At 51.1% G+C, this 15,921-nt stretch overlaps 1 protein-coding gene across 1 annotated transcript; it reads right to left on the minus strand.

The window, feature by feature from the left end:
* Positions 1-12,110: 12,110 nt before the first annotated feature.
* Positions 12,111-15,915, minus strand: LOC119332200 (homeobox-leucine zipper protein ROC8-like). Its single transcript, XM_037605373.1, has 9 exons — positions 15,757-15,915; positions 15,514-15,631; positions 14,654-15,361; positions 14,461-14,559; positions 14,162-14,374; positions 13,872-14,055; positions 13,515-13,783; positions 13,304-13,393; positions 12,111-13,181 (listed from the first exon to the last, which is right to left on the minus strand). The coding sequence occupies exons 1-9, from the start codon at positions 15,882-15,884 to the stop codon at positions 12,798-12,800; spliced, it is 2,193 nt and encodes a 730-aa protein (XP_037461270.1). The 5' UTR covers positions 15,885-15,915; the 3' UTR covers positions 12,111-12,797.
* Between the last annotated feature and the right edge of the window lie 6 nt (positions 15,916-15,921).

Here is a 15,921-nt window from a genome sequence, read left to right on the forward strand (position 1 = left end):
CGTGATATTTGTACATAAGCTATCAGGTTTGTGGTGTGTATAATTATCAGGCTCATTACCGAGAATTTACCGAGGGATGACTCATGAGAAAAAGACTGGTATTCAAATTCTATAGGAGTGAAACATTTATTTCTCTAGAAAATATTCATCACTACAAAAAAGAGATAAGTGGAGTACAAAACACGGTGCATCGGTCCTTTAAAAAACTTGAAGCAAATGATTTTGTCTTGTCATCGAAGGCGCTGTGGTTTTTCTTTCTCGCTCTCATTTACTAAGGTAGAAATGCCAATTAATCTGCAAAAGAGACAGAACATATAGTCGTCTCAGTTGGTAGTGCGCTGTGGCCACAACCACCTGGTTGTGTCTTTGAATCCAGTAGTGCCACTATTTTTTTGGAGCTATTTTTATGCATGAGAGCAGAAGCGGATCGAGCGGCTCCAGAATCGTGCGGATCTGTCTCTAACTTTTATTCAAGTTAGCTTTCTTGATTTCTATAAGAGCATCTTCAATAGCCGCCCTAAAAGGTGCGCGCGCGGGGTAAACCGAGTTTTTAGCGCGCGCAGGACGTTTCGGCGCGCTCCAGCGGTGGCGGGAAACTCACGCGCGGGAAACGTTTGGGCGCGCGCGCAAAAATGCGGCAGCTCGCGTGCTATCTTTGGCGCACCGCTTCCAGCGCGCCTTTAAATTGTGGCGCTCGCCACGCGCCTATTCCACACACTTCCTCTTCCGCTGCCACAGGCACCTCCATCGCTTCCTTGTTGCTTCCGCTGCCACGCACGCCTCCACCACTCCAGCGCCCCGCCACCGACGTGCCACCATGCCGCCGCACCGCCGAGGAGCGTCGGGCTACCGCGGCGTCCGCCAGCGCCCCAACGGCGGGTACTACTCCGAGATACGGTCCGGCAAACTTCGGCTCGGCCTCGACACCTTCGAGACGGCGCACGAGGCCGCTCACGCGTACGACGCGGCGGCGTGGCGCCTAGGCAGGCCACGCCCGCAGATGAACTTTCAGGACGTGGACACGCTCCAGCAGGCGCTGGACGTCGCCCCGCCGCCTCGTCTTAACACGGCACAAGACCGTGCGGAGCACGCTGAGCGGCAGCGCCGCCTCCTCGTCGCCCAGGAGGACGAGCGGGTCATGGCAGAGTGGCGCCAGCGCCACCCGGAGGACGTCACCTACGAGCAAACCTACTGGGCAAAGCGCCGCGATGAGCGGTTGGACAGGCGTCGGCGGAAGGCCCTGGCGATATCGCAGTGCAATATCGTTCAGAATGGTGGGCAGACGATCTTTACGTCTAATGATGATTGTTGGGAGGACATGTGGCTTGATACCTCGGACCAGACCAGCGAGGATGGTGATGATAATGATGGTGACGACGACTGGGAGTAGGCTGTAGTTGCACTATCTAGTAGTTTTATGTCGTTGCACCGTGGTTTTTTATCTATCTATGCTATAGAATTATGTAAAATATCTATATATCGTTTTTTTATCTATGAATTTTATTTATCGTTTTAAAAATGTACGTAATGTTTAGCGCGCGCTGCATTTTAGCGCGGCCGCTGGAGCTACGCGCGCGCTCAATTTTAACGCGGCTGCTGGAGCCAGCATTGCCGGCCGCGCCAAACCAGACAAATGGCGCGTGGCAAATGAGTTTTAGCGCGCGGCGCGTTGCGCAGCTGTTGGAGATGCTCTAAAGATGGCCTCGTAAGTGTTGGTCGATTTTGATACATGTCCTTTGGCCTTTTTCGGAGAAAGAAACTTCTATCATAAAATTAACACATGGAGCTGTCCCAATCGCCGTCGGATTGTGCCTACCTCTTTGTGATCCATATGAAAGATACTCCACTCCGACGTACAAGATGAAGGTCCCGCACCGACCCATAACGCTAGCACTCTCCGCCGGCACACGGGGACAAAATTACTGTTCTGACCTAAAAGGCTAACAAAATCCCTATTTGACCTCGTTTAAAAAAAAAACGATTTTGACCTCTTTGGGTGACGCCAACATCTCTGGCGTCTGGGTTGCGAACCAGACGCCAGGAACCCTGGCGTCTGGCCCCTGGCCCGCACTGCCCGCCTACCCGTTGACCTGCTGATGTGGCAAAGGGGCCAGACGCCAAGGACCCTGGCGTCTGGCCCTGGTAAGTGGATAACACCATGCGCGGGCCCAGCCCACCCATCCCCAACCTCTCCCTGCAGCGGCCGAAGGCAAGAAACAGAGGGGCTTCTCTCCTTCGCCCCTCTTCTCCCTCACACCAAATCCTCCCTTGATCTACTCCATCCTCCATCTAAATTTGTGGATCTGAGGCCCCCAAGCATCCTTGAGGTATTCTCCCCCATCCCCTCCAATTTATTTGGGTTGAGTCCTCTTCTTTATGATGCATTATTCAACACTAGATGATGTTAGATGAGTAGATGGTTTCTTTGTTTTAGGAAATTATTTGTAGTTGATAGATGATTTGGTAGGCAGTAGATGATGTGTAGTTGAACATGTAGGCAAAATCAATTATGTTTTGTGCATATGTTGTCCAAGGAAATTTTTTTGAACTAAGAGGGGTGATGAATACATGATTTTTGTATGTAAAATAGACTTGTTTGATAATTTGGTTTGGTAGATGATGTGTGTATGTGGTATGTTTAAGAAGAATTATGTGTGCTCCCTCCAAACTTGCACAGCCGAAGGACATTTAAATAATACATGCAGAGTATCATTAGCCCCACGTCTAGATGTCGGGCATTGTGGTGAGGCTTTGACGTGCACCGGTTCAGGTTAATGCCGCAAGGTGGAGTTCCATGGAGTGTTTTACATAGAAAGATTTTAACCTTGGATGGGCATTCAAGGCTCCAAATCCTTTGCCAAACACTACCGAAATTAGCCACAGCTTGTCCATTGGCGCATGTAAGATTGCCGCCAAATTTGTGTTCCCATTCAACATAATACGCCGACTTCAACGGGATGGTGTACTTTTTTGATAAGCCCCACGCAATAATATCGTCCATCTCAAATTTGGTAGCGGGATAGATAGAATACGCTGAACATTAATATGACAAAAAGTCTGCGTCACCAGATCCTCATCCCAAGTGTTGGTACTAGAGTCAATTAAGTTAGCCACTTCGGATATGATATGATTACCTTGTACTGTTATCACCTTTCTATTCATAGATCCTGGGATCCAAGAACCTTCCCAGATATTTATTTTCTGTCCATTCCCAACTCTCCAAATGCATCCATGTTTAAGTGTGTCCACACTTGCCATTATACTCTGCCATGTAAAAGAAGCACCTTTCTTTAATTTGGCATTAAGCAAGTCATCATGTGGGAAATATTTGGCCTTAAGAACTGGCACACACAACGAGTCTGCGTTCTCAATTAACCTCCAAGCTTGCTTAGCTAGTAATACCAATTTAAAACAATGATCACTAAATCCCATACCTCCTTTTCTCTTGGGCACACACAATTTCCACCAAGCCATCCAATGCATTCTCTTTTGCTTCTCACTGCTTACCAAAAGAATTCGGTACTCTAGATGATATGTATTTGCATATGTGACACCATATTATTTGACAAATTATTTGCTTGAGATGATGTTGGTATGTTTAAGAAGAATTATGTGTGCATATGAAGAAGAAAAAAATGATGTGGTTATGTTTGAGAAGAATGGTGTGTTCATATGGCATAACTTGGAGAAGAAAATTGTATTGTTTGATATTGTTCATGTATTCATAGATGTTTGTGATTTGTTTTGTAGGATGGCGGATGGTGATGGACCTTGGTATGACGGATTAATCGATGAGTGGGATAAGGAGCATCGTGCTCGTGCCATTGAGAACGGACAAGTAAGAAGCAAGACTTATCAATTTTCGTTGTTTCTCATTTGTGTTCTTCTATTGATTAAAACATCACTTTATTTGCAGCTTGTAGTTGCTATGCGCATGAGGGGACATTTGGCTGATGACTTTACTTACGACCCACGGTACGAGCCTTACATTCGGATATTGGGTCTTCTCCCATTCGTGTTGCAGTTTAAGCGACGCACTCCGCCGGTGAACCACGCGGCGCTGAACGCACTTGTGGATCGTTGGAGGCCGGAGACTCACTCGTTCCACCTTCCATTTGGGGAGATGACGATGACCCTTGAGGACATGGCTATGATAAGCGGCCTTCCTATCAACAGACAAGCTGTTACCGGTCGTGTCAGTGCCGTTAATTGGCGAGAACGGACTGGCATTTTAATTGGTGTTCATCCCGACGCCCCTGAGGAAGGCAAGGCCGATACCGCGAGAGTGAGGCATTCTTGGCTAAAAGCGGTTAGAGGAAACACCAATCCGTGTCCTCAGGGTGCTAATGATGTGGTTGTGCAGCAGTACGCGCGGGCCTATCTTTGGTATGTGCTAACCAAGCTAGTCTTCTCAGATGCAACCGGGAACTCGGCCCTCTGGATGTTCCTGGAGCTACTCAATAACTGGGATACCCAGTATAGCTGGGGTTCGGCCGCGCTAGCATATTTGTATCGTCAGGTAAGAGATATTTGCAACCATTTAACTTGCATTTGTCATGCGCCTCCATATCTAACATGTTTGTTTGATTGCAGCTTGACTTGGTGTGTCACAGGAAGGGAGATACATCCTCATTGGTTGGGTTTGTTTGGAGCCTATCCGTGTGGATGTGGGAGCGGATCCCAGTTGGACGGCCCGATATCAAGGACCCCAACATGGCAAACCCACGGGGTAATCCAGACGGGCTGCATGATGATGATCCATATTGGCGCCCTACGCTTGCTTACTATTGGGAACAAGTGACAGTGTACACAGGAAGCTCGCATGTGCGATACAAGTGCTATATGAACGAGCTGGAAACCTTGACTACTGAGCAGGTATAGAGAAGTTCGATGAGACCAAATTTAGTCAAGAATGAAACTTGTATCTAACAATGTATCTCTTTGTTTTGCAGGTACATTGGTTGCCTTATATGAAAGATCGTGACTATGATCTTAATGAGATGTGCACGCGTGATAGCCATCTTTGGCGGGCGTCTGGCTCTCTGGATCGAGCATCAGACAGATCAGACAAGTGTCTGGTCTCCTGCGCGATCAAAATGAGCCAGACGCTAGGGACCTTGGCGTCTGGTCTGGATATGGACCCAGACGCCAGGGTGCCTGGCGTCTGGCTCTCTGGATCGGGCATCAGACAGATCAGACAAGTGTTTGGTCTCCTGCGCGACCAAAACGAGCCAGACGCCAAGGACCTTGGCATCTGGTCTGGATATGGACCCAGACGCCAGGGTTCCTGGTGTCTGGCTCTCTGGATGATCAGACAGGTGTCTGGTCTCCTGCGCGACCAAAACGAGCCAGACGCGAGGCACCCTGGCGTCTGGTCTGGATATGGACCCAGACGCCAGGAACCTTGGCGTCTGGTCCTTGGCATCTGGCTTTCTGGATGATCAGACAGCTGTCTGGTCTCCTGTGTGACCAAAACAAGTTCACACATTGGAAATCAAACAAAAATATGAACAAAGCATTGCACATAATTTTAAATAGGTCTCAAATAACAAGTTCACACATGATGTCTCAAATGACATAAGTAGTTCATGACCACACACGGTCTTGAATGACAAGTTCATACATTAAACAAAGTATCGATATTCCATCATCGACGCTGGTGCCTTTCCATTTGTCTACTGAGTAGTACGGGGCCACTTTCCCTTCTTGTCACGTGCCTCGTCCTCCTCTCGTGCATCGCGAGCCCTTGCAAGTTTTCTTGCCCTCTCTTCTTGACGAGCCTCCTTCTCTTTGCGTGCCCTCTCTTGATCACGCTTCTTGCGCTCGTTCTTCTCCTTCTCATGACGCTCATACTCCAATCCCCGTGCAAAGGACTCCTTGAACAGGCGCTGCCTCCGTAAGTAATCTCGATGTTGGTCCTCTTGGACATCTTTTGCCTCGTGATCTATCCAAGTGAAGTACTTGCAAAGTGGAGGAGGCGACTACATAAAAGTCATGTTTTTGTTAGTAATATGAGTTCAAACTTGATGAGGTTTTTTGTATGTACACCCAACATACTGGTGGTATGTCATATGCGTTAGTTGGCCTTCGACGATCATGTGCATAGTTGGGACACACGAAAAACCTTCTACCTTCTGTCCATGACTTCTTGCGGTCTGTGGACACCTTCAGCTTGCAAACATCACCACACCAACATGGTGGTGTGGGCACATCCTTCTCCTTCTCTTTGTCCAACATGGCCTCCATCCACGTCTTCGGCATGTCCTCTTGGTCCGCGCACGCCGGCCTCGTCCTGGAACCGGATGAAGCCATGCCTACAAAAAAAACAATTGTTAGCACAAGACACAAAGAGATACATGTGTAAATACAGTAAATCAATAAATGCTAGGAATTTTAAGAACAAATAATATGCCATTATTATTAGATCAACCATCTGGATCAAGCAAATAACCGAAGGCCGATCTATTATCAACCATTCCTCTCCGACCACCACCACCTCTAGCACTTGTGCTTCCTCTCCAACCACCACCACCTCTAGCATTTGTGCTTCCTCTCCGACCACCACCACCTCTAGCACTTGTGCTTCCTCTTCGACCACCACCACCTCTAGCACTTGTGCTTGCTCGACCACCACCTCTAGCACTTGTGCTTGCTCGACCACCACCTCTAGCACTTGTGCCTGCTCAACCAACACCTCTAGCACTTGTGCTTCCTCGACCACCACCACCGTCACCTCTTCCACCTCGTTCACCATCGGTGCCACCTCCACAACTTGTTTTTCTTTTTTTGGTTTTCCTATTCTTGCATGTCCGCTCATTGTGTCCCTCTTCACCGCACACCCCACAGTTGATAGTGTCAGGAGCCTCCATGAAATGAGCGCTACCAAATTGTTTCATGCCAGTGTATCCGGCCAGGTCATCCATATCACCCCTGAACCTCTTAGTTCTCCTTCTACCCTTGGTCTCCACCTTCAGAAGAGGGTCTGGCCTAATATGAGGGCCATGGTACTCAGGCCACTATGATTGGTCCAAGAAAGGGTGAAATCTTGGTGCCCATGTCAACCTAGTAGCTTCCACAGGGAACTCTTGCATCCGCACGGTTTTTCCATCACAAACATGTATGTTTCTCGCCTTCGCCGTCGTTATCAAATGCGAGCATGGCTAATGATACTTACTAGGCTTCTCGCACTGGCACCACCGAGTCTTCAGACGCACCTCAAATGCAGCACCACCATATTGTCTACCGTCTCGTGTCGTGCCACCTGGCTCATCAATTTGATAGGTCATTTCAGTTCTGTCGAATATGATAACTTGTTGCCGTGAAGACTTGCTTGCTTGTAACTGCAACCATTCATCAACCTTTTTCGGATAATCCTTTCTTTCACCTATCCATTTTGCTGTCTCTTCAGAATGCCTCTGAAAGTACTCATTAAGCTTGAAGAATGTGTACTCCACTATTGCAGTCACCGGCAATGCACGAGCACCCTTCAGCACATTGTTGAAACATTCTACCAGATTGCTCGTCATGTCGCCATATCGCCTACCACCATCATCATGAGCACGTGCCCACTTGTGCTTCTCTCTTAAATTCCTAGTTAAGAACTCTTTCCCCCTTCGTTCACCGCTGCAAAGAGTTTATTGTACCGAGCATCGGAACCTTGGGTGGTGAAGGCCACACATACATGGGTAAGGTCTTTACTGAGCTCCTTGCTCTTACATGCCCGGTAAAAGTTGGCCCCGAAATGCCTCATGCACCATCTGCGGTGAAGCTTTGGAAATCCTGGAATAACAATGTCCATTGCCTTGAGTATGCCATGATGCCTGTCCGATATGATGCATACCTCCCTAGCCCCAATCTCGTTGTGCCTAACATGACCCATGAACCACTCCCAGTTGTCTTGGTGCTCGGAAGGCACCAAAGCAAATGCACACGGCAACACGTTGTCATTTGATGAGTGCGCCATTGCTACCATTAGTGTGCCCTTGTATCTATCGGTCAAGAACGTGCCATCTATAGACAAGACCGGACGACAATGCTGAAACGCCTCCATGCATTGTCCATAACTCCAGAAGGCACGGTGGAACACTCCCTCGTGATCCTCGACCACATGAAACATGCCCGGGTTCCTATGTGCAATCGCGGCCAACAACCTTGGGAGCTGGTTGTATGCTTTTTCATAACCACCATACAACATCCTAATAGCATTTGCCTTTGCCTTCCATGCCTTCCCATACTTGACTTCATAACCAAATTGTTTTTTCACCGTCCGCATGAGAAACCTCACTTTCACAGTGGGATCAAAGCCTATGTCTTTCATCCATTTGTATCTGAGATACTCAGATGTGAGTTGACGGTGTGTCTTTCTAAGTCGTTTAGATGGCGGTTTGCATCTATGAGTGGAAACACAACTTTTTAACACTCATTCTTCGGTTTCTTTAAGCTTTCTTGCACGAACCTTCCATGGGCATCCTTCTTGCTCACACACCACGGAGTAACGCAACTTCATGTCGGAGTGCTCAACATAAATTGGCCTATGTTTTCGAATGGCATAGTCAGTCAACCAAAACTTCAGCATAGGCAAGCTCAGAAACTTCACTCCTTTCTTCAAATAAGCATTCTCGTCCTCATTCTCCACCCTTGGTTCTCCTGGATCCGGGCATGGTGTTGGCTCAATCGTCGTCATTCTCATTCCACCGTCAACAATAGCTTTATGGGCAAGGCTGAGATCTTTAAACAAGTGAGTTCTTTTTTCTAAGCCCGTCAACTCAAAGTGGATTTGGTTTTCCTCCTTTGTGAATCCATCCTCGTCCAACTGTTCAACTGGACCCTCGTCATCCGAGTCATACGCATATTGACGACTAAAAGGCAAGTCACGATTCATGTCCTTTTGCGCTATGTACGCATCCAAGTCACCAACATCATTACCATGAAACCCTTCCTCTTGCTCTTCGTCGTCATCATAAGCATCTTCATCCTCTTGAATTACTTCGTCACTAGCAATCACCTCAAATTCATTTACTTGGCTAGTTGGTGGTTGGCAAGAAGCATTGGGGGCATACAACTCAACCTCATTTGCTTTAATAGATGGTACACGGGGACGTGGTTGGCGATAAGCATTGGGGGCATCAACCACAACCCTATGCTCAACAAGTGGCACCATTGTCCTCTCGCTCATGTCATCCATTGGGGAAGAGACATGCCGGTTCAAATCAAAGGTAAACCGAGGAGATTCAACCTTGGTGGCAAACAATTCAAGTGACTTGTCTTCCGATTGGGAAACTTTTTCCTTGTATACATCCCAATGCAAATCCGAGGTGATAGGCATACTTTTCAAGCGAGATTTGGCTCCAACTCCAACGTCATACCTTCCTATTAACTTACCATCAACATTGGTGTCCATCCACTTTAAGACTTGTCTCACTTCTGCAACAACATCCTCATAGATAGGGCTTGTACCAAAAACCAATGGTTCCTCACCCGTGTCGGCATTGTTACTCAAGAATGCCTCCTTGTCCATGTAATGAACATTAACAAGTCTCTCCATCTAAAAATAGCATGAATGCATTTAAGACTTCAATGAGAATTGGTGTTTATTCAAATACATCTCATTATATCCAAATCATATCAACACTAAATTATTGCCATGGTCAAAAAAGTATCACTAATTAACACACACTAAGCAAAGTTAACCCTAATCACTAACTAACCCTAACCCCCAATCTTTCTACTTAACAAGCATATATTCCTACTACACACCATGCATATCACTATATTATCAAAGTTAACCAAGCCATTCACACTAACATAAGGGAGAAAACAAAAACTAAGGTTCCACCAACATGTATAAAATGCAACCAAAATAACAAGATTTAACAAAAAATAATTGGATGATTTGGGGGAGATTACCAAGAGCAACAAAGTGATGGAAAGATCCACCTAAGGGATGCACCTTTTGGAGAGAATTTGAGGGGGAGCTTGAGGGGTGGGAGAGAGTGTGGGAGCTCCAAGTGTTCTTCAAGCTCGGGTTGTGGATTAGAGAAAGTGTATGGGGTGGGTCCCACACACTTTCCCGTGGGTTATCTACTTACCAGGGCCAGACGCCAGGATCCTTGGCGTCTGGCCCCTTTGCCACGTCAGCAGGTCAACGGGCAGACGGACAGTGCGGGCCAGGGGCCAGACGCCAGGGTTCCTAGCGTCTGGTTCGCAACCCAGACGCCAGGGATGTTGACGTCACCTAAAGAGGTCAAAATCGAATTTTTTTTGAAACGAAATCAAATAGGGATTTTGTTAGCCTTTTAGGTCAGAACAGTAATTTTGTCCGCACACGGCTGGCGATGGAGATGCACCGATTTCAGCGAGTCCAGCTTGTCCGCGCACGGCCACAGCACGCCTGCTGGAGCTGCCCGTGGTTCTCATCGATCAATCGACCGGGCCGGGGCATTTATGCAGAGTTTTTCTCGTGGACAATCCGTGTTGCCAAACAGTGTTCTAGTTGACGCCTTGCATGCGTCGCCATTAACTACCCCGTGTCTCCCGTCGAATCAACTTAATTTTCTCCTCTTTTACCACTATACTCCAGGGAGACAGGAGAGTGGTCAAGGGACGAGATAATTGCATGGGGCAAGAAAATGCTTTGACAACAGATCATAAAGCCATCAGCGGCGATTGCTTTTCATGCCATATGTATAGCGTGGCGCACAGTGCAAATACTTGTGTAAATCCCGGATCATTGGAGGAAAATTATACATGTAGAAAGAAAAGGAGAAGTTGGGCCAGATTGCTCTGCGAAGAGATGGGCAGGGACAATGACAAGTGACAACTACTCCGTAGGAGAGCTCTGCGAAGAGATGGGCAGGGACAATGGCCATATTTAAGGCCCCCTCATTCAATACCGTCGTACGCATATTTTCTCCAGCGCAACAAGAAGCCCAAAATGACCAAGAGCCCCCAGAACGAAGCCATCCCCCAAATCGACCAAGCCCGCCAAAACCAAAAGCCAAATGCAGAGCTCCTTCCATATTACTTCCTCCGTTCATAAATTTGTGTAGAGATTTCACTACGGACTATATACGAAATAAATTGAATAAATCTATATTTTAAAATATATTCACATATTTATATGTAGTTTATATTAAAATCCTAGAAAGACTTATCATGAACGGAGAGAGTAGCATGCACTTGGCCACCATGGCATGCATGTTTTTTCTAGAGTGATCGATGCATGCATATCGATCTGCATAGTGCATGCATGTGTTCTTTTCCTTTTGTCCATGCGTGTGAGTGAGTATGTGCAAGCCATCTGCAGTGCAGTGATGGCGCTTACTAGTTAAGCCGCGATGCAGAGTAGGTCAGGACTTATTTGGTCCCGGCGGCGGCGGGAGCGAGCGAGCCGGAGGCGCGCCATCAAGCCATGGAATGCATATAGCGGGCGTCGATCAAGCAGCTGGCTGGCTGGCGCGGGAAGGGAAGGGAACAGCTCCTCCTCCTCAGCGGACGGCGGGCAGGGGCGGGCGGGCGTGCATCAATGGCGCAGTTAAGTGAGGTGGGGATGGCGACCAGGCTGCTCGCGCGTACCTACGTACGGCCGCCAGATAGGGAGCGGGCGCCCTCCCTCCCTGGATCAGAGCTCACTCACACACGCGCGCCCTTGGATGGATGGATGGATGGATCATGGATGAGACAAACGGCGGCCCCAACCGCCGTACTTAAAGCGCGTGGCCGTCCGGCGATCATCAGCACAGCACGGCGGCGCGCGCATGCATGCATGGCCGGTCGACGCATGGCGTACGTCCGAGTCGGTTGTTGGGCGTGTCGCATGTGCTCGCCCCGTGACGCAGACACGTCTACATACATGAAATAAGCTCCTGCTTCGTTCGTTGGTTGGTCTCTTCGACACGACGATCGATCGACCAACGACAACAAAGCTGGGGCCGTTGCTGCACACATACTTGTATAATAACAGGAGTAAGCCAGCAAGCGATGAGAGCAGTAGACTTGTGGCAGTACAGGAGTACGAATACAGGCAGCAATAGTAAGAGGCCGGGCCCCGGAGAGCAAGCGGGGGGAGGCTGGCAAGAGCAAGAGCAAGATCGAGCGCATCATCTCATCCATAAAACTTTAACCAGATCTCTTTCTTTTCCATTTATAACCGAAATGAATGTTCATTCAAGGCTGTACATTGATGGAGCCAAGTCAATACCCGAACCATGCATTTCACCCCCTACCCCCTCCCCTATTCTCTGCCACACACACACACGCAGCACCAACACATAGGAGGAAAACTGGAACAATGGTGGTGGCGGTGCTGCGGCGGCACGAGGAGGAAGAAGGGGACAAGCAGCAATGGTTCGTTCTTGACTCTCTCGCTGTCAAAGGGCGCCTATCATATCTCTCTTTCTGATTCCTGATCTCTCTGACTCTGACTGACTCACTGACTGACCTGACCGATGCATATGCATGCATGAACTAGTTTAAGGTGGACAAAATCCTGTAAAATTACGCTAAAGATAAATCCAAAACGAAGACTGACGAACGAGCGAAGCCTAGACATGGAATGAGATGGTGTGACGGTGGATGCATGGATGGATGGACGGACGGACGGAAGGAGAAACAGAGAGAGAGAGAGAGAGAGAGAGTTGCGTCGGCTTGAGATGCCGCAGCAACAGCAGGTGGAGCGCATGAATGCGAGCATTCAACGCACCAACCAACTGTTCTCTCTCTCCCTCCTCTCTCGTCAGAAACACTAGACAAACACTCTAGCTTAGCTCGGATGGATGATGGATGCACGCCCATGGCGGCTAGACGCAGTTGAGGGCAGCCTTGATGTTCTGGACGGTGGTGCTGACGAGGTTGTTGACGGTGGCGATGGACTCAGCGTTGAGCTTGGACGACGGCAGGCTGCTGATGAGGATCTGGAAGGCGACGCTGACGATGCACCCCGCCGCCATCGGTGTGGCGGCGCTGGTGGACGCGCCGCCGCCCACGCCCGCGGGCCAGATGGCGAACCCCGAGGGCAGCAGCGGGATGCCCGACGGGTCGGCGCCGCTCATCATCATGTTGGCCGCCGGGATGTCGATGGGCGAGTACACCACCATGGAGCACCCCGACGCGTCCGTGCAGCTCTCCTGCAGCACCAGGATGGTGGCCTGGCCACCTTGGGGCGTCTGGCTCGAGCTCACGGCCTGCGATTCAAAAGTTGCCAGGATCAGATCAGACGCCATTAACGCAAATACTATCCGCAGTGTTAATGCAGCAATTCAATGGAGACGGAGCATTATCGCCTCGTCAAGTCGTTAGTCATTACCCGCAGCAGGGTGATGCAGTTGCCGGGATTGGGGCCGTTGGGGATGCGCGACACCGGCTGCACCGAATTCTCCTTGCACAGGACGTCCCACTGCGTGCGGCAACAATGGCGAGATACTTGGCGTCAATGGCGTGTGTCACCCGTACGTACGTGACAAGAACCGTGACAGTGCACTGCGGTGCGTGAACGTAGGGAGTTAAGCAGAACGAACCTGGGTGCGCGTGTTCTCGTCGCGGAGGAAGCCGAAGACGTGGTCGGCGGGGACGGGGAGCCAGACGGAGGTGGCGGCGCCGAGCACCACGCCGTTGGGATGCCCGGGCTGGGCGCCCTGGTTCATGGACACGCGCACGCACACCTCGTTGCCGGCGGCGCCGGGCATGGTCGTCCACTGGTGCTGCGGCGACGCCGTCATGCCCCCGCAGAAGCTGCTCACCATGCGCTGCGACAGCGCCATCATGCTGCGTCTCCCTTCGGCCGTCACTGTCAACAAAATCCATCATCGTAGTTAGTAAAACAAAACAAAACAAAAAACCGATCTTGCTTGGGGTTTAAGGGCCCATCGGGGTACCTCCGGTGGTCTCGCCGTGCATCACGCCGGGCACCTCGAGCGAGGAAGCGTAGCGCTCGCAGGCGCGGTGCAGCGCGGCGACCCAGCGGTGCGCCCCGAAGGCGGCGCCGCTCTGCACGATGTCGCGGTACAGGGGGCCGATCGGGCTCTTGTCCTCGATCTCCATGTGTTCGACCCAGGTCACCTGCCAACAAAACAATGTCCATGTCAGAACAACTCTCAGAAGCACAGCATGCTACACAGGAGAGAGGCCGATGGACTGATCGGTCGTTGGCTCGTTGCTGACTGACCTTGGAGTAGCCATTGGTCATGTCGGCGATGAGGCAGCCGGACGGGAGGCGGCGGGAGCGCGGCGGCGGCGCGCCGTAGTGGGCCTCGCGCTGCATGTCCGCGGAGACGTCGGCGATGGCCCACATGCCCTGGTCGATCTGCCGGCAGTAGCGGAGGAAGCTGAACTCGCGGGTCGGGACGGCCGGCGTCATGAACTGGAGCTGCTCGTACATCTGCACACCCGACACCGTTATGTCAGACTCAGATCGCGACTGATTAAGATTCTATGAAGAGAAAGGAACGGATTCGACGGCGTTACCATGACGAGGGACTCGTTCCTCCTGTTCAGGCCATTGACGAGGGGGTCAGTGATCCGCGCGTGGGACACGATGCTTGGGAAGAACTCCATGAACTTGCTCTGCAGCAGCCAGCAGCAAACGGTCAGTTCAGAACTACTCGATCAAGAATTGGGCAATCGGTCGAACGGTTGGAGGGGATGGATGGGGACTCACCGGGTCCATGAACACTTCGACGAGGTTGACGGGGCTCATGCACACGATCGCCGAGTCCCGGGAGCCCTCGACGCGGATGTCTCCGGCGCGGAAGTTGCTGCTGCCGGGCTTGGAGTAGATGGAGTCGTACTCCTGGACGTCGATGGTCTCCCGGCCGTCGCCGCCGGGGATCTTGACCCAGACGTTGCCGCCCTGCTGGGTGAGCCGGATCAACTCGTCCATGGCCCGCGTGGCCATCTTGGCCATGTCGGGGCGCTCCTTTTCAGTCACGGGCGCCGGCAGATGCATGGTCGGCATGTCCGACAACGGCATGCCCAGGCCAGCCCCGCTGAGGAGGTCGAGGTCCAGCGACAGGCCGCCGCCGAACGGCTGGTGGTGCCCGCCGCCCATCGGCACGCCGCCCATTGGCACCCCGCCCATGGAGAGGTCAAGCGAGGAGACGTTCATCTGCGGCGTCCCCTGCGGCAGCTGCGTGAAGGGGCGGCCGAGGTACTTGGCGGTGAGGCCGGCGACGCTGTCGAGCTCCTGCTTGAGGCGCGCGTTCTCCATCCGGAGCTTCTGCTCGTCGAAGTAGTCTTCCGCGATGGGCGGGCCGCCGCAGGTGGGGCAGATCACATTCTTCAGCGCCTCCCGCATGGCGATGTTCTCGCACCGGATCTTGTCATTCTCCTGCCGCAGGAAGCAATTGTCCTGCCGTTCGTGCTGCGCCTGCCATGTCCATGCCATCCACAACAAACAGATTCCGCCCAGTTCAGGAAACAATTCAAGACCAGATCATGGAGAAGAAGAAGGAAAATAAAAGAAAAAACAGAAACCTCGAGCAATCAAAGACTCGAGAGTCCATGGATGGCAGCACTCACCTTCATCTGCGTGCGGCGGTTCTGGAACCAGAACTTAATCTGGCGGGCCTCGAGGCCGAGCTCGCGGCTGAGATTGGCGCGCTGCGCCTCGTCGGGGTGGGGGCACTCCTTGAACATCCTGCCAACACACACACGGACGACAGACGCCATTACTCCTCTCCACCGATCACCGGCGGCAAGAATTAAGATCACAAACAAGGCGAGAATTAAGGCAGGGGGCGCATGATTAAGAGGATTACGTACGCCTCGAGCGTCTGAATCTGGCGCGGCGTGTGGCGGTGGTAGCGCTTGCGGCGCTGGTTCTGGTTCTGCTGCTGCTGCTGGTGCTGGTTGCTCTCGGATCCCCCCTCCTGGTCATCCCCGAAGTCCATGGTTCTCGCTCGCTCGCCGGCCAGGAGGAGAGGACTG

The sequence above is a fragment of the Triticum dicoccoides genome, chromosome 7A (genome assembly GCF_002162155.2).
Source record: "Triticum dicoccoides isolate Atlit2015 ecotype Zavitan chromosome 7A, WEW_v2.0, whole genome shotgun sequence".
Classification (NCBI taxonomy): Eukaryota; Viridiplantae; Streptophyta; class Magnoliopsida; order Poales; family Poaceae; genus Triticum; species Triticum dicoccoides.